Below are 24,936 nucleotides of genomic sequence, written 5' to 3' on the forward strand. Positions count from 1 at the left end.
AAATTGGCCCCTATCGCGAGCAAGAAATTTAGAGATTGGTTGCGATGACCAATGGCTTATATTTTTATATTATTAGTCGTTTTAAAGATTTTTCACATTCCTATAATACCAACCTTCGATGATTATTTTCATCTTTGTTTGAATTATCAATTGCGATTGTTTCTTTAATTTTGTGTTTAATTGTTTGATTAAAGCGCAATAATTAAGTTATATCGACTATCTAATGCACATATTCGGAAGAGATTATTCTTAGATTAGAGAAGAATTAAGGAGGATATGATCTAATTCCCTAAAATTAGGACACGTATTTGCAGCAAGGATAGGAATATATACCCGTTGTCCTGTTCAATTAACTGTCGTACATTAAAAATATATATAGATGACAATCTATTTTGAATAGGCAAGCATAGTTCGGAAGAATACTAGGATCATTAATAACCTCATTAATTAGAAATCATTAATAATCTGAATTAAGAGGAAATAGTTTGAAAATTCGATAGAATCATGAACCAACTAAAAAAAAATATCAGTCTTAATTAATGACTTATAGTAATAGTGTAATGACCCATTAGGTCATTTTGAGAATGAGTCCTCCTCTTTTCATACGAGACCCTTCCCGTAAAGTTTTAATGGGTTATTTAGACTATTCGGTAATTTTGGTTAATTAGTTGAGGGATAATTTTAGAGAATTAATTTAATTAATGGGCTAAAGTGTTAATTTATTTAATATCATATACCACTTTTCTTATATTTATTAAAATAGGTTAGTAGGATTTGTAAATTTTAATACATAATTAGTTTGAAAAAGGAAAAAAAAAGAAAAGAGAAAAATAAATAAATTATATACATATAATCTGATGGCTTAATGCCATCAGATGGAACAATCAAGAAAGAACAGCGACGAGCGACGAACACTGGAGAAAAAAAATAATACGGAGGAAGAAAGAAAAGAAAGGGAAAAAAAAAAAAATGAGAAGAGAAAAATAGGAATTTTCATTCGAAAGCGTCAAGGTAATTATTCTCATCCTTTCCATTAAATTTTCATGTGATTATGAACATATTTTTAGGGTATATTGGTGGAGAAATAATGTTGAAATAAGAAAATATAACCCTAGGGTTCTTCACATAAAATCTTGATTTGAGGGTCGAATAACGATCCGTTTTAGCTGAAATTTGACATGTGAGTTTATTTTATCATGAGTGAACATAATCAAAAAGAAAATTTCAGATTTGACTTCAATGACATAGAATGAGTTAGTTTCCGAATTTTGATATATTGAGATAGATAATTAAATATTAGGTATATTATATTTTATGAATTCCATTAAATTTATTATATTGGGCAAATTAGAATCTAACCCTAGGTTTGAAATTCAGAAAATATGGGAGTTGACATCTTAAGTGGCATCAAGATTAGAAACGTGATTATAGATTTGTGCGAGTTTTTGGGTCTAGGCTAGACATATAGTAATAAGGGTGTTGTTAGTTTCGAAAATCTTATTGTGATTATTCATTTGACTAGATTACGTTGATTTGGAGGCCCAACGAAAAGGGAAGGCTCAAATCCCGGAGTGACTGCTTGATTAATTAAGGCAAGTGAATTTTTAAACCTTAGTTTAAGCTTATAGATGCTTGTATTTCTGTGTTATGTGTATTAAGAAGTAATGAGAATTAGACTAGATTATTGACTATATGATTGACCTTAAAAAAATGGAGATGAGTGGTAGAAAATGGTGATCTAATGACATGTATTGGTGAAATTGATATGTTATGATTGTGGATTTATTTTGGACATGTGAAATGACTATGTTGATGTGAGATAGGAAAAATTATGGTTGTTGTCATATTATTATCGTGAATTATATGAACATAAATTGATTGCATTGATTCTGACATATTGTGTTGAGATTGAAAATGATATGAAACAAAAGGGGTCGGGCCGCACGCTCCGTGGCAGGTATTATGAAACAAAGGGATCGGGCCACACGCTCCATGACAGGTATTATGAAATAAAGGGGTCGAGCCACACGCTCCGTGGCAGGATATATGTATTGAGGGGATGTGCCACACGCTCCGTGGCAGGTTACATGGACAGAAATGTCCCCCATGGGTTCCGGACTGTGATTCAGCGGATGTGTACCGATAGGACAGACATGCATCATTTCATTGCACTGCATTGTACCTTTCTGATATTTGTGACTTTGTGTTTACCCCCATATTGCTCTGTGTGCTGAACTTAACTTGGTATGATTCATTGACGAGACTATTGATGAGTATTTGTGGACTGTATTACTGTTGTTATTGTACAAGTGTAGATTTGGGCTGATTTTATGCAGGTTGTAGTTAAGGAGGTTCGGTTGGGAGGACAGGAGTACTTGTATCTATTAAGCTTTGCTTAGTTTTAGCTATCCACTTGCTGAGTACCGTGTTGTTTGGTACTCACCCCTTGCTTCCACACTTGTGTAGGTTGTGAGCCCGGACCTGCTTGATCTTATACTGTTTTCCACTACAGCTGAGGTTATCAATTTCGAGTGTTGAGGTAGCTGTTACATCCATCTAGCAGACACCTCTTACTCTTTTATTATGTTTTAATCCTACTCTAGAGACAAAGACATTGTGACTGTATTTCTTTTCGTACTTCGATAATAAATTAGTGACTTGTACACGTGACAACCAATCTTGAGGGATGTTGAGTTTCTTTTACGTGTTTTTGTTTAAGTTAAATTTGATTCTTTTCTTTTTCTTCCGCATCTACTTTTCGTTGGGTATTAGGCTGACTTATCTCGGTGGATTGAGATGAGTGCCATCACACCCGGATTAGGATCGTGACAAATAGGACATTGACGCCTAATGTAATGGGATAATGAATTAAATGAAAAAAAACCTACTAAGGTTTTCGATAGATGTATGTATTTAATTTCGGTAAAAATATACTTTGTCCCAATTTATGCTATTCCTATAATTTTCATTTTAATTTGGTCTAAAAAAAGGATACTTTTTATATTTTGATATAATTAATTTTTTTTTCTCTTAATTAGATGATGATTTATAGTTACTCAAATATATATAACTTATTTTAAATTTTCTCTGTTCTTTCTTAAATAAACTGGACATTTAAAGTATATCACATAAAAAAAGTATCTTCTAACATGTTTGCCCACTTGTAATTTATAGCCAAGTGTTGGGCACCATAGTCACTGCGACACGGTCGAATCACTAGTCTTTCTTCAATTTTTCTACTATTAGTCGTTTGTATTATTCTTTTTAACATTCTTTTGACTTTTGTTATGAACATGAGCGACTAATTTTCCTTATTCTGAGTAGTGGTAAATCATGAGTATCGATATTTGACGATTATTTTCATTTTACTTTGAATTATCAATTGCGATCGTTTCGTTAATTCTGCATTTAATTGCTTGGTTGAAGCACAATAATTAAGTTCTATTGATTATCTAATGTACATGATCAGGAGAAATTGTTCTTAGATTAGAGAAGAATTAAGGAGAGCATGATCTAATTCCCTAGAATTAGGGCAAGTATTTGCAGCTAGCTAGGATAGAAATATACCCAATTGTTGTGTTCAATTAACTACCATAAGAATTGATTAATTCCATAGGAATATCGATGGCAATCTATTTTGAATAGGTGAGTAGTAGTTCGGAAGAATACTACAAGCATTAATTACTCGATTAATTAGCAATAGTTGATAATTCGCATTAAGAGTAAATAGTTTGAAAAATCAATAGAATTGGTGAACCAACAAAAAAATATATAAGTCATAATTAATCACCTATAGTAATAAGACGATGACGCTGATGTAATGGGTTAACGAATTAAATGGGAAAAACTCTACTGAGGTTCTTGATAGATGTATGTATTTAATTTCAATGAAGATGTACTTTGTCCGAGGGTCTTTCGAAAACAGTCATCGTACCTTGGTAGGAATAAGGTCTGCGTACACGTTATCCTCCTTTCTTTTGAAGTTCAATGTCGGAAATCGTATTCTCAGCCTAGCTCTGTTTCCAGGAAATTGTGCACCATGACCTCGTACTCCCTGGGTGAAAGTCCCTCTCCAGACCCCACGTTGTGAAATTTCACTGGGTTGTTATTGTTGTATGTATGTACTTTGTCCCAATTTATATTACTCCTATGGCTTTTCATTTTAATTTGGTCTAAAAAATTGATATTTTACATAACTAAATTTATTATTTTTTCTCTTAATTAGAAGATGATTTATAATTACTCAAATATGTATGACTTATTTAAATTATAATTTTTTTCTGTTCTTTCTTAAATTTCGTGGCTATTTAAAGTACATCACATGAAAAGCTTACCTTCTAACGTGTTTTCCCACTTGTGATTCTCTGTAGATGTATATATTTAACTTCGGTAAAGATGTACTTTATCCCAATTTATGTTACTCCTATGACTTTTCATTTTAATTTGGTCTAAAAAGATGATATTTTTATATAACTATTTTTTTCCATCTTAATTAGATAACGATTTATAGTTACTCAAATATATACGACTTATTTAAAATTGTTAATTTTCTGATCTTTTTTGAATTTTGTGGCCATTTAAAGTACACCTTCTAACGTGTTTGCCCACTTGTGATTTATAGACAAGTGTTTAATTGGATTTTACATATTTCAATCGATTAGAAAATGTTAGAATCCTCATATTATAGTTCAATTATTTAACAAATATCTATAATAAATCATAGTTAAAAATTGTTCAATTTTCAACATCTAAATATGTACTATTGACAAGAACTAGAATAAGGGAGAGCATTGTTATTACTCCCTCCATTTTATTTTATTTATTTGATCCACTTGATACTCTTTTAAAGAAATAATTTATTAGATGTTTGTTTTACTAAATTATCCTTATAAATTACCTTGTAGTTCAAAGAAAACTACAAGTCTTGTAGCTAATAATTTAAAATATTTTGAAAAGAGAAGAAAAATTATTGTTAAAGAAATTATTATTTGACTCCCAGATAAATTATCTTCATGTAAAATAGGACGGAGGGAGTAACAACATTCAACTACAATCAAAATGAGTAATATATGCACTTATTTTACACTAGTCTCTGCAAACGTGCATTACACATTTGTCCCGTGATTAATATAAATTAACTTAAAAAATAATACATATAATATTAACACATGTAATTAATGACTAATTATAATTTTAAAATACAGTAATTTGTCGCTATATACGATGAATTGAATTGGTTTGACTCTTTTGTAATTTTTTTAATATATCAAATATTTAGGGTGGCATTTTCTTTGTCTGTTGATATTTCAACAACAAATAGCTTTAATGTGAACATAAGAAACATTTATGTTTGCAGATGATTAGCTTTTGCCTTTAAGAAATTGTAGCCTTCTCAAATGACAAATAATCGTGTATGTATCTAAAGTTTATATCTTTTCTCAAAAATCTCATACATATTCCTACAAATTATATTATATTTTTTAAAAATAATAATTTTTAGAAATTTAGTACCTGATGTTGTGATTGAGAAGTAAATGATGCACAATTGCAAAATAAAATTTGAAATGTAGAAAAACAAATAAGAATGAGTTAGATACAGTTGGAAAAAAAGTAAATATATCAGAGCAAAATAAATTCGAGAAAAAAAATTAAAGAAAGTTCAAGAGGTAAGAAAATGATAATCAATCCATAAAATATATTGAATAAAAGAACTATAGAAAGTACACGAGGTTCACCAATTCCAAAATAATAATAATGATAATAATAATAATAATAATAATATATGATTAATGGTATTATTGTAGTAATATATGATGATTTGTGACTCGAAAAAAAAACTAGAATTGTCAATCTTGTTGTTTCACTAGACCAACATAAGTGCAATTGGACTTCTCACAGAGTGCCTATTAGAGGTCCATTTCAAGAAACCCTCAACAATTCCAGGCTTTGTACTGTTGGTTGTCTTGGAAAATATGACCTGATATGTTAACTTCTGGTTCAACTGGGAGAAATTTAGCTCGGAAGGTTCAACTTCCACGACAACGCCTTTTGGTGAAGCTATCTCCACTTTGTAAGATGATGTAGCGTCACCAACGTTGGTCACAGTTCTGGTATATGTCTGAGGAGTTGATCCAAGTCCGAATATGGAAATTGAAGGATAGTTTAATTGTGCTTCAGGGATGCTTTTCACCTCCGAGCAATTCACCTTGCGTTGTAACAGGTTACCTACCTGTCGATCTGTGTAGTTCAAACCACATAAATAAGGTACGTAGTCCTCGAATGGTGTATCATAAACTAGTCCTGGATCATTTGCCCTCGATGGATTAACATGTCCTGCACCGATTGCATAGATGTCAGCAGGAAGGAGCCTTTCGTCTAGTATTGGACTATTGGCAAGGTTTAACGTGTCAGCGGTCGTCATCATTGCAGACTTAATAGCAGCAGGAGACCAATCAGGATGTGTGCTCTTCAGCAGAGCTGCTACGCCACTAAGGTGAGGGCAAGACATTGAGGTGCCTGATATAATATTGAATATGGATTTAGTGTTTTTGTCGTCATCTACGGAGGTAGGCCAAGCAGAAAGGATATTAACACCAGGACCGATTATGTCAGGTTTCAAGATGCCAGGACTAGCTTCACTTGGTCCACGAGAAGAAAATGCAGCAACTATGGGAGCATTTTTATCTCCAATTATTGTTCCTTGGAAAGTGATTGTAGCAACAGGGTTCGATGTTGAGTTCATATACGCACGAATTTTTGTTCCATCTGCAGCTGAAACAACCAACGCTGGAAGAACATGAGCATCTGCTGATTTAGTGACACCATAAAATGAAGGGTTGATGATAATCATGCCAACACCTCCAGCATCCTTTACAGCTTGTCCTTTATCAACCCCCGGAACGCCACAACCTGCCAAACATATTACTAACTTTCCTCTTATAGCAGGGTCAGTAAGCGACCCTGGTCTGCAATAAGGGGTTTCAAATTCATCACTTGCATTTTTTGCAACATCAAATAGAGTGAAGAATGTTGAGTTGGAAATCTTTGGCTGATAAGCAGATTCTCCTTCAAATTCCTCTCCATTTCCAAGCTTAACCGTAGCTTTTAGCTTTCTATCGAGAGTGCTAGCGCCTACTGTAAGAATCCACGGGGCTGCATTTCCTACTGAGCCAATGAAAGGACCATTATTGCCGGCAGAGCAACTTACAAGGATACCTCTTTCTGTTGCACCATATGCCCCAAGAGCAATAGGGTTACTATGGAAAGCACTTGAACGACTTCTACCAAGGGATACTGAAAGAATATCTACACCATCATCTATAGCTGCATCCATGGCAGCTAAAATATCACTTTCAGAACAACCGCCATCGGAATTGCATACCTTATATACGGCTATGTGTGCAAGAGGGGCAATACCAACAGCAGTGCCATTAGCATTCCCAAATACATTAGCACCTTTCACAAAGGCTCCTGCAGCTGTGCCTGCTGTGTGTGTACCATGTCCATCATCATCTATCGGGGAACCACTGCCAAGTTGGTAAGACCTCGCTCCAATGAGCTTATTGTTACACTTGTTAGTGAAATTGGACTCGCAAACTCCTTTCCACTTAGCAGGCGGGGGAGGCATCCCAACGTCGCTAAACGAAGGATGATCAGGAAGAATTCCAGTGTCTATAACTCCGATGATCACGCCTTTCCCATAGTTGGAATCTTTCCACAAGCCCTTGTTCTGCTGCAAACCAAGAAAACTTGGAGTATGAGTAGTATGCAAGGATAAAATCCTCTGTTTCTGTGCAGAGACAAAGCCCTGTTTCTTCTCCATTTCCTTCAGTTGTGATGCAGTTAATCTTGCTGCAAAGCCTTTCATCACATTGTGATAGGAGTAGATCATGCTAGCAGCCTCTTCGTTTCCACTAGAGCTAATTGCGCTAGTATTTTTAGGCAAAAAAGACAGGTAATAGCTCTCTAAATCCGTCAACGATGATTGGGTAGAAATTTGATTTTCTGGGGATTCAACATGGACTATATAAGTCTCGAAATCACTCTGAATACTACTCCATGGGAAAGAGCAAAAGATGAAAATAGGAAGGATTTTCAAGAATCCCATGGCCGCAAATGGTATAGTAATAGTACTAAATTATGTTTTTGATGAGCCTTTGATATTCGGAGCTATCTATATATATAGTGCTTTGTCCTTGAACTATACACATTCATTTTATTTTGCTCCACTTGCAAAATCAAAATTGATGAACTCTTGAGTGGGAACTGCATCATTTTATAGCTTAAACTTTGTCATTATTTAAAGTTGTTGGTTATAAAAGTGGCTAATATATATCTTTACTATTAAATAAATTGCTCACATATAACTTTTCTGGTGAAAAAATTTATTTTTTAAAGTTTTTTTATTTTAAAAAATAATAAATATAGGGGTATATTTGATCCTTCTCACACATAATTTATTTTTTTGACTTTTTTGATTCAACGATTAATTTGAATTTATTATTTTGATGGTAAAATTTATTTTTCTCACTACTTTTATTGTAAAATTTATTATACATGCCCCAATTTTTTTTTATAGATGCAAAAATAAATTATAATAAAGCAGCAAATTAGTTTTAAATTACAATATAGCTGCAAAAAATAGTTTTAATTTTTTTCTCATTTTTCCATTTACACCAAAGAATGAAAAAATAAATATAAAATAAGAATTGAAAACTCAAATCATGATAATCAAAGAAGTCAAAATATAATTCATGCGTGAAAAACATTATATATACCCCTAAATTGGCTAAAAAGAAATCCACATGTATGGGTGTATATATTTTTTATTATTTTTTTACTTTCTCAAAACAAACAAACAAAAACCCCATACATGATTATTTTTTTTAAAATTGAAAATCAAAAAATTATTTTTTTTCACTTTTTAAAGATGAAATGATATATGTGAGCAATTTTTTTTTAATGATGGGGAATATATGTGAGCAATTTTTGTAATAATGGAGGTATATTAAGCGATAAAAGTATATATGAGATATTCTAAATGACAAAATTGAGAAGTATATCAAGACATTTTCCCTTGTTTTTTATGAATAATAGCCCTTAATTTGGTTAGTATCATTATTGTAGATTACGAAATATGTCACGAGGAAAAACTACTAAAGAAAGGCCACTAGTGTGAAAGAGAATTATAATTGAACTATATTGTATAAATCCATAATAACAAAGCTAAAGTTGGTACAATTTCTTTGTAACACATCAAACATTTATGCCCTGAGCTAAATAAAAAAAGGCATAATACATAAATATGCTCTTTATCTTGGTTTCAATTTTTATTTACGCTCTTCAACTTTGAATATGCACAAGTAGATAGTTAAACTTGTATGAAATTGAATAAATTGGCACATGTATCCTACGTGGCATAATACACATAGAACGTCACGTTGGACGCAAATTGTCCACATAGGATGCCACATAGGACGTGTGTGTCTACATGTTCAATTTTCTACAAGTTTAAGTGTCTATTTATGTACATTCAAAGTTGGAGAACATAAATGCAAGTTGAAGCCAAATTAAAAAACATATTTCTCTATTATGCCTATGAAAAAATGGAACAAAATCCAAACAATAAAAAAAATACATACTACATAAATATTCCCTTTAACTTGTCTTCAGCAGCTGGCATCTACGCCCTCCAACTTTTGATGTACACAAGTAGACACTTAAACTTGTATAAAATTGAACAAGCAGTCACACGTGTTCTACGTGGCATAATACATGTAAGACGCCATGTATGACACAAAATTGTTGTTTAGGATGAATGTATCTATTTATTCAAGTTTTGGATAGTTAAAGTGCATACTTGTACACTAGTTAAGTTAGAGATCATAATAGTCAGCTAAAGTCAAATTAAAAATGTACTATGCCTTAAAAAAATAATATCAATCTCATTAATGACATATAGTAGTAGGACGTTGGCGCCAATTTAATGGGTCGACAAATTAAATAGGAAAAACCCTACCAAAGTTATCAAAAGATGTACATACTTAATTTCGTGGCATTTAAAGTAGGGGAATTTACATAAATGTACAACATTAAGAAAATATTTACTATTTATAGCAATAATATTTTTTTTTCACAGAACACTTATAATACAATTATAATACAATTTTAATACATATTAGCGAGAATAATTTATAAAACTTATATAATACAAGTTTTATTCATGGATACTTAATTTATCATATACTTTAATACACTTATAATACATTGTGTCAATTTCTTACCAAACAAGTATAATATATTTTAAAACACTTATAATACATTTATATTGCATGCATAATTCACTTTTAATACATAGTAGATATATCATAATATTGTTATATATTGCTATAAATGATAATAAATAAAAAATATCGCTAAAATCAGTAATTATTTATTAAAAAGTGATTTTTCTAGTAATTTTTCCTTTAAAGTACATCACATAAAGTTAGATGGATAGTACCTTCTAACATATTTGCCCACTTGTGATTTATAGCCAAGTGTTTAATTGGAAGACAAGTCCAATTTCATTTAAGGATTACTTAATTTTTGGCAAAATAAGTTTTACATATTTCAACCGATCTGAAAATAGTAAAATCCGTCATATTTATAGCTCAGATATTTTACAAATATCCAGAATAAATTATAACTAAAAAATGTTCAATTTTCAACATCTAAAGAAATACTATTGACAAGAACGAGAATAAAAGAGAACATTGCTACTATTCCCTCGGTTTTATTTTATTTGATCTTTATTACTTAACACTCTTTTTAAAAAATAATTTATTAGTTGTTTGTTTATTTAAATTAAAGGCAGTCCGGTGCACTAAAGCTCCTACTACAAGTCTCATAGCTAATAGTTTATTATCATCATCTATTATTAAAAGTGGAAAACTCCTAACCTTAAAATTGGATTACCATTTTGCCCCTATTTTATCCCTAGACTAAATTAAATATTAATATTTAATTAATTAAATAAATATTAAATAATAATTATATTTAAATTCATGCATCAAACAAGAGCTTAATGCAATAATGGTATTCATATACTAAATGTGGGTAATGAAGAGTCTAAGATAACCTTCAATTTTAATTTGTAATAAGTGGAGGTAATGAAGAGTCTATCAAAGACACTCACCAATAACATTATTTATATTCCCTTTTTCCATCCAAATTTGTAATCATCTTGCTTCTACGTTAGGTTAGTATGCATAACTTGTAAAATTTCTATTACCAATTTGTAATTGTAAGAATCCTTGCTAATTCATTTATTTGTATTCTTTATTATTTCATGCATAATCATCTTCTTTTTATTGAGAAATATGTAAATTATCATAGTTACAAGATGAAAATTCTCCGGATACGAAATTGTAAATTAATTTTTATTTTTCGTGTTTCCATCTTTTTAATTTTCAAATATAACTTTGTAATTGATTATTATATTTTCGCATTCTTCATTTATTCCACTTTAGAATATAAATATAATAAAGTTAATCCCAATTTGTATTTATAATTAACTATTTTGAGGGTAAGCATCTTGAATCCTGCAGGATATTTTTTCAATTAGGCCCATAAAAAAGTAAGTCTTTGGTTAATATTTATACTTCTGTGTTTTTCGTTGTTTGATAATCATTTATCTTTTTAAAACAACATGTTTGTTCTTTTTCCTTTCTATATGTAATCTTTAATGTCTAAAAAATTCCTGTACATTAGCTAAACATTACATTGGATTTTATTGTATTAGAATTTGTAGTTATTTTTTTATATACAGTTCCTTTAAAATAGTTCAAGAAATAGTGTATCATTATTTTTAATATACTCATGCTCTCTTTTCTGTTTATTTTTTATCCATTTAATAGAATTATGTTTCTATACATACGAAACATTTTGTCTATATCAAGTCGACTTTTAAAAAAATGTAATTCAATCAATATGACAATATTTTTTTTGTATATTTTAATGTGATGTATTTCATTATGCATGACATTTCTTTATTTTTTTCCCAGTTTGAACTTGTACTTTTTTCTTTAAATTTGATGTTACACCACCTAGACATTTTGTAATAATTTTCTTTATTCATACATCTTCTTGATTGCCAATTTCTTTTCTGACTATTAAAAATTATGGTAAGTAATTAAAATATATTACTTTCTTTATATAATAGAAGGTTAATTTTTCATGAAACATTAAAATATCAAAACTCCAATATCTGACACAAGATCTTAATGCTATATTTTGTAAAGAGTAATATTCTTATGTCAAATCTACGTATAAAAGGACTTAACTTTGAACCCAACGATGAATTTATGTACGCTCCATTATGATATATTTACTTGCATTGTTCTTTTCTAAGGATCAGTGTTTCAGAGAAAGGAAGAAGTGAAGAAGAAGAAGGAGATGAAGATGAAGAAGAGAGATGGCGAGTACAGTAACTTTTAACATTGGGCTGAAATGCCCTAAACCTTTACGGTGTGTAGTTATCAACTATATATATAGATGATTAATTTCTAACTATCTAACTAATTGTTAGTTAGTTAGTTCTAACTAAAAACTGAAAAAGGACTAAACTGACCCTGCTTCTAACTACCTATTCTAACTTCCTTAACCATTTTCGTATATCACAACACTCCCCTTCAAGCTAGGAGGTGCAAAAATGTTCAAGACTTCTATCTTGGATAGAAGATGCTCATGTTGACCTCTAGACAGTCCTTTGGTTGATATATTTGCAGGTTGTTCTTGAGTTGGTAGGTAATTTACTTTGATCAAGCCTTGTTGCAACCTTTCTCTAATGAAGTGACAATCTATTTCTATATGCTTTGTTCTTTCGTGATATACTGGATTTGCTGCAATCTGAATTGCAGTTTTGCTATCACTATACATTTGCACTGGCACCTCAACTTCAGCCTCCACTTCTTTCAACATTCCTAGCAGCCATACAAGTTCTGACACAATGAAAGCCATGCTTCTATATTCAGTTTCAGCTGAACTTCTTGATACTGTGGTCTGTTTCTTGGCTTTCCATGATATCAAGGACTTTTCCATCTTGATCATGTAGCTTGTGACTGACTTCCTGGTGAGTGGACAAGCAACCAGTCTGCATCACAAAATGCAATGACTTGATTGTTTGAGTGGCTGGACAGTAGTATACCTTGTCCAGGTTGCCTTTTTAAATACCTGACTACTCTTAGTGCAGCATCCATGTGAGATTTCTTTGGCTGATTTAGGAACTGACTTAATATATGAGTAATAAAGGATATATCTGTGTCATATTGAGGTACAATAGCTTACCTATGAGTTTTTGATATGTTGCTTGGTCTATCAGAGGGTCATGTGACGCTTCTTGATTCTTGTTCACATGGTCATCATACTGCCTTGATGTTAGTTTGATGTTGACATCTATAGGTGTTCCTGCTGGCTTAGCTGCTGTCATTCCTACCTCTGCTATAAGTTCAAGAGTGTACTTTCTCTGATGTATAAGTATCCCTTCTGTGGATCTAGTAAACTCAATTCCCAGAAAGTATTTGAGCTCCCCTAGGTCTTTCATCTTGAAGGCCTTTTGTAAAGCCTTCTTTGTTTCTTCTATCAACTTTAGGCTGCTACCAGTTATTAACATATCATCTACATATACAAGTACAATTACAATACCTTCTGCTGATTTGTTGATGAATAAGGAGTAATCATATTGACTTTGTTTAAACTTGAGAGAAATCAAAGCTTCAGTAAGTTTGTGATTCCATTGCCTTGGAGCTTGCTTAAGTCCATAGAGAGACTTTGTCAGTCTACACACTTTCTTTCCTTGACTGACAAACCCTTGAGGAAGTTGTATATAGATTTCATCCTCCAGGTCTCCATGTAGAAAAGCATTGAAGACATCCATTTCCGGGAAGCTGCAATCGAGAGAATAACTCTTACTGTAACCATCTTCACAACTAGAAAGAAGGTTTCTTTGTAATCAATTCCTTCTTGCTGACTATAGCCCTTTGTAACTAATCTTGCTTTGAACATCTTTATTTCACTTGTGGATTTGTATTTAACTTTATAGATTCATCTACAACCAATAGGCTTCTTCCCTGCAGGTAAGGATGTGATCTCCCAAGTATGATTGCTTTCTAAAGCCTGGATTTCTGCCTGTATAGCTTTTACCCATCTTGGATCCTTGATTGTTTCTACATAGCTGTTAGGTTCTGTCACAGTTGAAGTAGCAGCAATAAAGCATTGATAAGTGGGTGAAAAATGAGAATAGCTCACATAGTTGGACAAGGGATACTGAACATCCTGCTTGACATTCAAGGAAACAAAATCCTTCAGCCATAGAGGAGGTTGTTTAGCTCTTGTAGATCTTCTAGTAATAATAGGACCTTCTGTATGTGATACCTCAGAGCCACTTGCATCAGTAGGTAGCTGTTTTTTAGGCTGCTGCACACAGAATTGCTCACCACCTGTATTAAAACATGTTTCTACCCCCCTCTAATATGACAGATGGAACATTACTTAGGATTATTAAAGAAGCTAGTTGATGTAGCTCTTGATCAGTCTCACCTAACCCTTGCAAGATGTCTACAAATAGCTGCTGTTGAGCAAAAATGTCATCCTTGGCAAAAAGAAATATGTCTTCCCTAAAGATAACATCTCTACTGATAAAGAAGGATTTTTGTGTAGATCAAACAAAATATACCCTTTATGTACTTCAGAGTATCCCATGTGAACAACTGACTTTGATCTGGACATTAATTTATCATGTTCAGTGAGATGCTTTGCAAGGGCTAGACAACCAATTATTCTCAAATGAGATAACACTGGTTTTATACCATAAAGTCTTTCATAAGGAGTTTGAAACTCAAGCACACTACTAGGGATTCTGTTAATGAGATAAGTTGCAGCTAGGACACAGTGACCCCAAAACCTAATAGGTATTTTAGCTTGAAACCTTAAGGCTCTTGTTACTTCTAGAAAATGTCTATGTTTCCTCTTAGCCACACCATTTTGTTGAGGAGTATAAGGACAACATCTTTGATATATAATACCCAGTGCTTTAAACATACTATCACATACTGAGTTAACAAACTCAGTACCATTGTCTGATCTTAGGACTTTGACCACTTTGCCAAACTGATTCTTAGCATACTACAGGAATATTTTAAGAGACACACATACATCTGACTTTTGTTTAAGTAAAAATAATCAGGTCATTCTTGAAAAATCATCAACTATTGTAAAAAATACTTATTGCCATCAAAAGTAGTTGTATTATAGGGTCCCTAAAGATCAACATGTATCAAGTCAAAACATCTACTATTTTTGATATTGCTAGAAGAAAAACCAGGTCTGGTTTGCTTTGCAAATGGACAAACTAAACAATTAGACACCTTACACATACTGTCTTTATTCATAGTGAACATCTTAGCAAGTACAGCCGAAGATACATGTCCAAGTCTTTGATGCCATAGCTCCGTGTCTGACTCCTTGCCTGTTGAATGACCAGTATCAACAACATGAGCAGAGTCCTTAGTATTAGTTGCATTGCTTTGAGTTAATTATCTCCACAACAGATATAGGTCTCTTTCTTCTCTACCAACTTCCTTCATCTTTCCAGTGTAAAGCTCCTAGAAAACACAAAAATCAGGGAAGAAGGAGACTGAGCAACCTAATTCCTTTGTTATTTTGCTGGCAGATATTAAGTTATACTTATACTCTGGTATATGGAACACATTAGTAATTATACTTCTAGCTGACAAACTACAAGAACCAATATGAGTTACTTGTGTGGTACCACCATTTGATAAACATATATCCTTAGGAGTGTTAAGTTTTAGCACAGATTCCTTTTGTAGCATATCCAACTTAGAAACTATATGGTTTGTTGCACCTGTATCTACAATCCACACATCACTATTTTCAGTTACAAATAAGGTTGTACTTGCAGTGTTTGCCTTATTGCAATCAGATGTAGTAACTTTTGAGCCTGATTGTTGACTCATCATCTTGAGAATGTGTTCATACTGATCTTTTTTGAATGTGCAACCCTGATTTAATTGCTTGGCATCTTTCTTAGCTTGACTTATAGTCTTATTGGAAGTAGAAGCTTCAGCTGAAACTTTGTCTATAGTGTGCTGTGCTGTGATATTCCTACCCCATACTAAGTCACCAGTTATATTTGTGTTCAAATCATAAGAAAAATTAGCCTTAACTGATTGTTGTGGTTGACTAGCCAAGCCAGTAGTATCAGCATAAGCAGTGTTTGCACTTTGTATCTTCCTCTTGGACTTGAAATCTGGAGGATACCCAACAATCTTATAGTAAGACTTTTTGGTATGGCCTCTACACTTACAAAAGTCATAGATTAAAAGTGTATTTTTCTTGAATCTGTTACTGACACCTGAACTACTGCCACCTCTAGAGTACATAGCAGCTGAATCTATAATGGATGAATATAGTCCCAAATTATTGATGTCTGTAACAACAGATTTTTGGCTCTTATTTCCTACTATCATAGCATATGCTTGATTGATAGTTAGTAGGAGATGTATCATGATAATCTGACTCCTAGCCTGATGGTATGAGTCATTTAATCCCATTAGAAATTGATACAACTTTTGTCTATTCATGTGAGCTACAAATCCTCTGGATTTCTCACAGTTACAATAGAGTGATGGTACTAACACTTCAAACTCATCCCATAAGGCTTTCAGCTTTATATAATACACTTAGGGGTGCTCACGGTTCGGTTTGGATCGATTTTTATTTAAAAAATTACCAAACCAATTGAGTCGGTTTTTCAAATTGTCAAACCAAACCAAACCAAACTATATCGGTTTTTACTATTCGGTTTTTGTCGGTTTTTATCGGTTTTTTCGGGTTTTGTCGGTTTTTAAAATACCTTGTAGTCACTATTTGAATAAATAGAAAATAAATTTCAAAAGTATTTTCTTATTATAAATTTCATTGTAGCCAGTAGCTACTAGCCAAGATTGACGCATACATGTTTAATAATAGAGAATGACTCACCTAAAGTTTTACTATTTGTAATTGTGAGTATCTTTTCTGCGTATGAAGTCTATATTTTATTTATTTTTACTTTATTTAATATAATTCAAAAGAATGGCCCAAGATCAAAAATATAAAAACTCAATATAAATTGTATTTTTTTCATAAAAAAATTAAAATACACACATATATATACAAATTTAATTTTTAAAATATGTATATATAAAGTCGGTTTGGTTCGGTTTTTTCAGTTTTTTCAGTTTTTTCAGACTTGAAACCAAAACCAAACCAAATATAGTCGGTTTTTAAATTTAAAAACCAAACCAAATCAAACCAAATAAATGTCGGGATTTTTTTCCGATTTGGTTTGGTTATCGATTTGGTTCGGTTTTTTGATTTTTCGTGTTCATCCCTAAATACACTGATACAGAAGTAGTACCTTGCTTTAAAGTGGCAATTTCTTTGTGTAAACTATAAGTTCTTGATCTATCAACTCTATCAAACCTTTCTTGCAGGTCAGTCCACACATTTGAAGCACTTGAAGAAAATGCAATTCCACTAAGCAGGCTCTTCAAAACTGAGTTCATTAACCATGACAACACAATAGCATTCACCCTTTCCCGTTGTCCCCACAGTTCTTCAATATATATTTCCTTCTTGCATGTTCCATCCATAAAACCTAATTTGTTTTTTCCTAACAGAGCTAGTTTGATTGATCGATTTCATAAGGTGTAGTTTTCCACACCTTGCAGCTGAAATGATAAAATACTAATTCCACTCACACCTGTAAGGCTAAGAAATAGAGGATGATTATAATCAATACCTTGCCCATTGCTACTCGCAGAGCTTGTAGAAATAGGTATACCAGCCCATTGAACATTGAAGCGAGTCTGATTGAGATTCTGAGCTAGATATGGAGCCTGTTGACACCCAATTTTGACCATCCACAATGCAAATTAGCTATCGAGTTTCTTTGAATTCGAATATTTTGAAATAATTAGCTTTTATAAAAATAAAAATAATAAATATATATATATATATATATATTATTCTTAACTATTTTTATCTTTATATAAATTTTATTATAACATACATATTTCTATATAACTATATCTTTGATTACTATTTATGTGATTATTCGAAAATTATCTCAAATTTTTTTATTTTTTTACTAAATACAATTTTAGTTAGGTTAGTTCAATTATGGTTTGTATTTTTGAAATTTTTAATTTTTTCTAAATAATAATAATAATAAAAATAAATAAATAAATAAATAAATAATAAAAAAAATCCTAAAACTAATCTCTTCTTTTCTCTTTCCATTATCAAACAACTATCCCTCTCTCAAAACTCTCTTTTTCACTATCTCTCTCAAAAACTCTCTTTTTCACTATCTCTCTCAAAAACTCTCTTCTTCACTATCTCTCTCTCTACACTCTCTTCATCTTTTAAAAAAAAAGAGAAAACAAGACAAGTTACCCTCCTCACCATTCTCTCCCCTTATCTCTCAATCTCTCTCCTCTTACATACCACCGAATACTTCTCTCCCACTCGTCTCCGACGAGAGCTCCGACAAACCACGCAGAAAAAGCCACCAAGCCGCCGCTAGACTAACAAGACGAGAGGTTTAAGATGGATCTTTACAAATCCGTCTTGGTATAGTTTCGTTTAACTTTATTTTACTATATATGTTGTGTTCTTTTAGATCTAGAAGTTCATTCTTTTTTTATGATTATTGTGTATATGTTGGGTTGATTACATCTTGTGTTTGGTGTTCTTGATAAGTTTTTTTGCTTGGAAGATTTAGATCTTTCTCATGTTAGACTCCTTTTACTGATTTTGTTTTCATAACAAATGTTGGGCTGATTAATTACTCTAACCATTATTGTTATTTTCTTGCTTATAAGATTCATATTGTTCACATGTTACTACACCACTTTAGTTCTTTATTTTTGCTCCAAATGATTTGATAAACTCGAGATTCAAAGATTTTTGTTCATTCATAATTGATTAAGATTGCAAAGCGTATTTATGTTATTTTTGTTTTTGTTGTTGTTCATGTTCATGTTTATGTTCATGTTTATGTTCATGTTTATGTTCATGTTTATGTTCATATTCATGTTCATATTCATGTTCTTACATTTTGATTATGTTCATGTTTATATTCTTGTATTTAATTAAGGTTTCATGTTCATATTCATGTTCTTACATTTTAATTATGTTCATGTTTAAATTCTTGTATTTAATTAAGTTTTTTTTTACGGTGAGATTGTTATTATTTGCTATTGTCTAAATGCATATCTTTTAATTTGGGTATCTATTTGATTAGCTAATTGATAACCGATATTTTATTTTCTTGATTTAAATTTGGAAAATGTTTAATATTTTGTTAATCGAGCATAATTTGTTGATTGAAATATTTGACTGTTAGGAAATAATTATAGTATATTTTTTATAAAATTTGCTAGCATGTAGTAATTATTTTGGCATTTATCACAATTAATCTTGTCTCCCTTTATTAAATTTGAAATAAAGTTATTACCCCACAACTTTAAATAAAGTTATTACCCTACTACTTTAAATAAAGTTATTACCCACTACTTTAAATAAAGTTGTTACCCTACTACTTTAAATAAAGTTATTATCCCACTACTTTAAATAAAGTTGTTATCCTACTACTTTAAATAAAGTTATTATCCCACTACTTTAAATAAAGTTATTTCACCACTACTTTAAATAAAGTTATTTCACCACTACTTTAAATAAAGTTATTACCCTACTACTTTAAATAAAGTTATTACCCTACTACTTTAAATAAAGTTATTACCCTACTACTTTAAATAAAGTTAGTACCCACTTCTTTCAAATAAGTTTTAAAATAGTTTATATTATTTGGAGGAATGATTACATGTCTACTACTTATGTAACAGACTTTATTTTGGCCAATGAAAAAAATCTCTCCGTCGGGTTTCGAGGCCTCTCCATTTTAAAGACGGAAATTTTAATTTTAGTTTACATTATATATTATATGTTACATGTTGAAATGGCCAATGAAGAAATTACCGTTGCTTTCCAAGGCCTCCCATGTTCATAAGACGGTTTTTATTTTTGTATTATTATTATTATTATTGTTATTATTTTTATTTTATTTATTACTATTCATATTATTTATTATTAACATGTTTACTAAGTATTTCTACAGGCGCTGGAGCAAAATTGACTGATATGCAATTTTATGTATATCTGATATACAAGAAAACTGTTGGTTGTATGCACCAATATACAGTGTATATACGGTTGTGATATACATCAGAATTGGCCCAAAAATCCAAAGCGCAGGTGGCCCAACAGCTTAGTCCAGGCGTATAGAAACTAAGTGTCGGGCCATATTTTTATATATTCATTACTTTTTATTATTATTATTATTTTATTAATTCGGTTTGTAATAATTATTTTATTTATGTCGTTCATGATTGCTTAGATATCAATTTTTTTATTTTTTTTCTAAAAAATAATTTCAAAGTCTTCGTTTTCTTTTAAATTAATATTTCCTAAAGTTAGTCAAATAAATTTCAAATCGTTGGATAACCGCATGTTAGCGGCTATTTTAAGTGCTAAAACCTTCTTAAAATAGTAATATGAACCTCGTACCCTTTTTCTCTAAATTTTTAAGACTTAAATCTGTTAGAGTCTTTTAAATTAAGTTTTCTTAATTTTTTTTAAAAAATTAAGTGGCGACTCCTTTTTTACTAAAATTGATTTTTTCTTATAAAGATGAAATTAATTTTGCACTTAAACCGTCTTTTTTCGATATAACAGAGCTGTGGTTTCACCTGCCATTTTCTTCAACTTTTTTTCTAAAGTTTTGTTGCAGAAATAACTGTTGATTGCAGATTTCAGCTTCAATGGAGCTTAGATCTGCAGAACCAGCTTGAGATTGGACGAATCTTTGACTTTGGTTTTGAGTCTTTGACTCAACTACGAGCAAATTTTCATAGTAATCACTGTAATGAGGGCTCTGATACCATATTCTTTTCTAAAGATCGATTATTTAGAGAAAGGAAAAAGTGAAGAAGAAGAAGGAGATGAAGATGAAGAAGAGAGATGGCGAGTACAGTAGCTTTCAATATTGGGCTGAAATGCCCCAAACCTTTACAATGTGTAGTTATCAGCTGTATATATAGCTGATTAATTTCTAACTATCTAACTAATTGTTAGTTAGTTAGTTCTAACTAAAAACTGGAAAAGGACTAAACTGCTCCTGCTTCTAACTACCTATTCTAACTTCCTTAACCATCTTCTTATATCACAAGATACATAAATTAACTTTTCTAATGTCAAAAAATATTAAGCATCTCATTATAAGTAACTGCTGCTATTTCCTGTATTATCCTATATTAAAGTTAACAAATCAGAAACATTTAAGATGAAATAAATAAACAGTATTTGAGTCCACAAAATTCACTGTGTTTATCCTTAATAATTCACTGTATATCCTTAAGGAATTTAATCTCCTCATTGTACTCGAGGTTATAGATTATTTCCTCCCAGGATAAAACAGATGGAACATTAAAGAAGTAGCGGTACCTCAAACTTCGATAATTCAGTGAACTCAAAAACAACAACGTAATCACACAAAGACACAACTTTATTTGTAAGAAAATATATGCAAAAATTTGATGTTAAAAACTGAGAGGAGGCCTCTCTATTTATAGCCAACAGTGGTACAAACTCACCTATTTAGAACAGTCACATCCGCTCAGAATAAGCATGGTTTCTTTTGAGAAGGGAAGTGTCTATTTGAAAGGAACATGTCCTTTCCGAATCCGCGAAGGGAAACATCTGTTCGGAAGGAACATGTCCTTTCCGAATACGTGAATTTCAAATTCCATTTATTAGTTAATTCGGTAATTATTTAATTCCGCGAATTTAATTAATTTAATTAATTCACGAATTTTTTAATCAATAATTCTGAATTAATATTAAGAAAAAGAAATTAATTAATGAGATTAATAAATAAATTTTATCTAAAAAATTATTAATCAAATCATTTGCCGAAGCCGAGCCAAACGACGACGGCGCGAGGGGACAAGACTTTTTCCTTTCTTCTATCAATAAGAGAGAAATGACTTTTCATTTTCCATTCACTTGGTTCCTTTACATTTTCCAATTCTTATTTCTCATTTACACTTCACTTAAACCGAACAACTACTACTTCTTTCGAGGCTATACAATGAAGTTGAAAATGACAACATACTATTTCAATTTAATAACGAATTCTTGATAGGTATGAGATTGTAAAAAGTAGTTACAATTTTTTTCAATAATAATAGATGTGGCTTCTTTTCATATTTAAAGTAGTATTTATTAGTTGAAATAATTATTATATTATATTAGAAGTGGGAAGCTCTAAGATCCAAAGTTGAATTATCAGTTTATTCCTACCCTAACTCAAAGTATTATAAAATATTTAATTAATTAAATATTAAATTGTTCTAATAATATTCCTACACTAAATATAAAATGTTATAACACATCTAATTAATTAAATAGTAAATAGTTAATATATCATCCTTAAATAATGAAATTCAAGGGCGTCCTTTGCTCCAATTTTGTTTTTGAAAAATTGATCATGGAATTAATCACATCCGTACTCTAATTTATTATGATTTTGAATTATATATTTTGTATCTAGATCTAGATTTATATAAATAAAACTGTTCTTTTTGGCTCTTAAATATGTATCCATATTTGTGCGAGAGTAAGATAGGCTTTTGATTTTCTCACATCACCAATTTCAATCTCTATCTATATACTAATAATAATATGTCTATTTCTTTATACAATTATATAAATAGAAAGTCCTATACTTAAATGACCAAAATAATTTTCTAAATTAAGTTGAGAGATGATGATACCCTTCAATAAATAAATAGCAAGAATTTGAATAGTTGGATAGAATTACTAAGCGTATAGCAATTCAATTCATTTTCAGTAAACAAACAAATAAATTACTACATTAATTAACTAATAGCTAGCCGTTTTGTAGATACAAAAATTCAAGAGAATTTAAAAAGTTGGATAGAATAATTGAATGTATATTAATTTTAATTAATGTATAAAAAGAAATCTAAGCAAATGCCTATCAAGAAATAGTATAAAGGCAAGAAATAGTATATCCTCAACTTTTCGAAGCTTCAGGTACTTTCTCTTACTTTATGTTCGAGGACGAACATGGTTTTTAGTGGTGGATAATGTAATGACCTGTCAGGTCATTTTAAAAACCAGTCCTCCTTCTTTCAGAGAAGACCCTTTTCGTAAATTTAAGTTGAATCTTTTGGACCTTTCGGTAACTTCAATTAATAAATTGATGGGTGATTTTAAATAATTAATTTAAGTGATGGGCTAAAGTGTTAATTTATTTAACATCCTATACTATTTTCCCATACATGAGAATAAATTTAAAAAATAAATAAATAAAAAAACCTTAAGAATATAATAGTGCTAATGGGTCTAGACGTAGGCCAGACCCATTTTCTCTGCTAAACTAAGTGAGGTGACCTAAATTTTTGTTATTAGTGCATTGGTTCTGACATATTGTGTTGAGACTGAAAATGATATGAAACAAAAGGGGTCAGGTCACACGTTCTGTGGTAGGTATTATGAAACAAAGAGGTCGGGTCACACACTCCGTGACAGGTATTATGGAAACAAAGGGGTCGAGCTACACGCTCTGTGGTAGAAAATATATATTGGAAAAATTAATTGATTGAGTGCTTTTTAAAAATTAATTACTGATTTTAGCGATATTTTTTATTTATTACCATTTATAACAATATATAGTAATATTATGATAAATCTACACTTGTATTAAAAGTGAATTATGCATACAATATAAATATATTATAAGTATTTTAAAATATATATTATGTTTGTGTAGTAAGAAACTAACATAATGTATTATAAGTCTATTAAAATATGTGATAAATGTATTATCCATCTATAAAACTTGTATTATATATGTTTTATAAATAGTTCTCTGTAATATATACTGTATTATAAGTGTTCAGTGAAATTATTTTTTTATTGATATAAATGGTAAATATTTTCTTAATATTGTATATTTATGTAAGTTTCCCATATATATTGAGGGGTCGGGCCACACGCTCCGTGGCAGGTTATATGTATAGAAATGTCCCCCATGGGTTCCGGACTGTAATTCAGCGGATGTGTACTGATAGGACAGACATGCATCATCATATTGCATTGCATCGCATTTTGTTGATATTTGTGAATTTGTGTTTACCCCTTTATTGCTATGTATATGCTGAACTTGACTTGATATGATTCATTGATGAGACTATTGATGAGTATTCGTGGATTGTATTACTGTTATTATTGTACGAGTGTAGAGTTAGGCTGGTTTTATGCAGGTTGTAGTTAAGGAGGGTCGGTTGGGAGGACAAGAGTACTTGTATCTATTGAGCTTTGCTTAGTTTTAATTGTCCACTTGCTGAGTACCGTGTTGTTTGGTACTCACCCCTTGCTTCTACACATGTGTAGGTTGTGAGCCCGGACTTGCTTGATCTCCTAGTGTTTTCACTACATCCGAGACTATCATTCCGAATGTTGAGGTAGTTGTTACATTCATCTAGCGGACACCTCCTACTCTTTTATTATGTTTTAGTCCTATTCTAGAGACAAAGACATTGTGATTATATTTTTTTTTGTACTTCGGTAATGTATTAGTGGTTTGTACACGTGATAACCAATCTTGGGGGATTTTGAGGTTGTTTTAGGTATTTTCGGTTAAGTTAAATTTTGATTTATGTCTTTTTCTTCCGCATCTACTTTCCGTTGGGTATTAGGTTGACTTGTCTCGGTGGATAGAGATGAGTGCCATCACACCTAGGG

The 24,936-nt window shown here is 31.2% G+C and overlaps 2 protein-coding genes across 2 annotated transcripts; both read right to left on the reverse strand.

Annotated features, from left to right (window-relative positions):
- Nucleotides 1-5,825: 5,825 nt before the first annotated feature.
- Nucleotides 5,826-8,111, reverse strand: LOC129889945 (subtilisin-like protease). Its single transcript, XM_055965424.1, has one exon. The coding sequence runs from the start codon at nucleotides 8,105-8,107 to the stop codon at nucleotides 5,864-5,866; it is 2,244 nt and encodes a 747-aa protein (XP_055821399.1). The 5' UTR covers nucleotides 8,108-8,111; the 3' UTR covers nucleotides 5,826-5,863.
- A 5,971-nt stretch (nucleotides 8,112-14,082) lies between these two features.
- Nucleotides 14,083-17,696, reverse strand: LOC129890778 (uncharacterized). The gene is made up of 7 exons (XM_055966261.1): nucleotides 17,462-17,696; nucleotides 15,798-16,453; nucleotides 15,611-15,641; nucleotides 15,405-15,505; nucleotides 14,714-15,162; nucleotides 14,578-14,672; nucleotides 14,083-14,477 (listed from the first exon to the last, which is right to left on the reverse strand). The coding sequence occupies exons 1-7, from the start codon at nucleotides 17,694-17,696 to the stop codon at nucleotides 14,083-14,085; spliced, it is 1,962 nt and encodes a 653-aa protein (XP_055822236.1).
- Between the last annotated feature and the right edge of the window lie 7,240 nt (nucleotides 17,697-24,936).

This window comes from Solanum dulcamara, chromosome 5, assembly GCF_947179165.1.
Source record: "Solanum dulcamara chromosome 5, daSolDulc1.2, whole genome shotgun sequence".
NCBI classification, from domain to species: Eukaryota; Viridiplantae; Streptophyta; class Magnoliopsida; order Solanales; family Solanaceae; genus Solanum; species Solanum dulcamara.

Excerpts from the sequence above, each read along its gene's own strand:
- LOC129889945 (XM_055965424.1), bottom strand. The coding sequence starts at position 8,107 with ATGGGATTCTTGAAAATCCTTCCTATTTTCATCTTTTGCTCTTTCCCA.
- LOC129890778 (XM_055966261.1), bottom strand. The coding sequence starts at position 17,696 with ATGGATGGAACATGCAAGAAGGAAATATATATTGAAGAACTGTGGGGA. Across the intron at positions 15,506-15,610 it reads TGGAAAGATGAAGGAAGTTG|GCAAGGAGTCAGACACGGAG; the intron begins GTAGAGAAGAAA and ends GTCATTCAACAG. Across the intron at positions 15,163-15,404 it reads ATAAAGACAGTATGTGTAAG|TATGCTAAGAATCAGTTTGG; the intron begins GTGTCTAATTGT and ends ATATTCCTGTAG.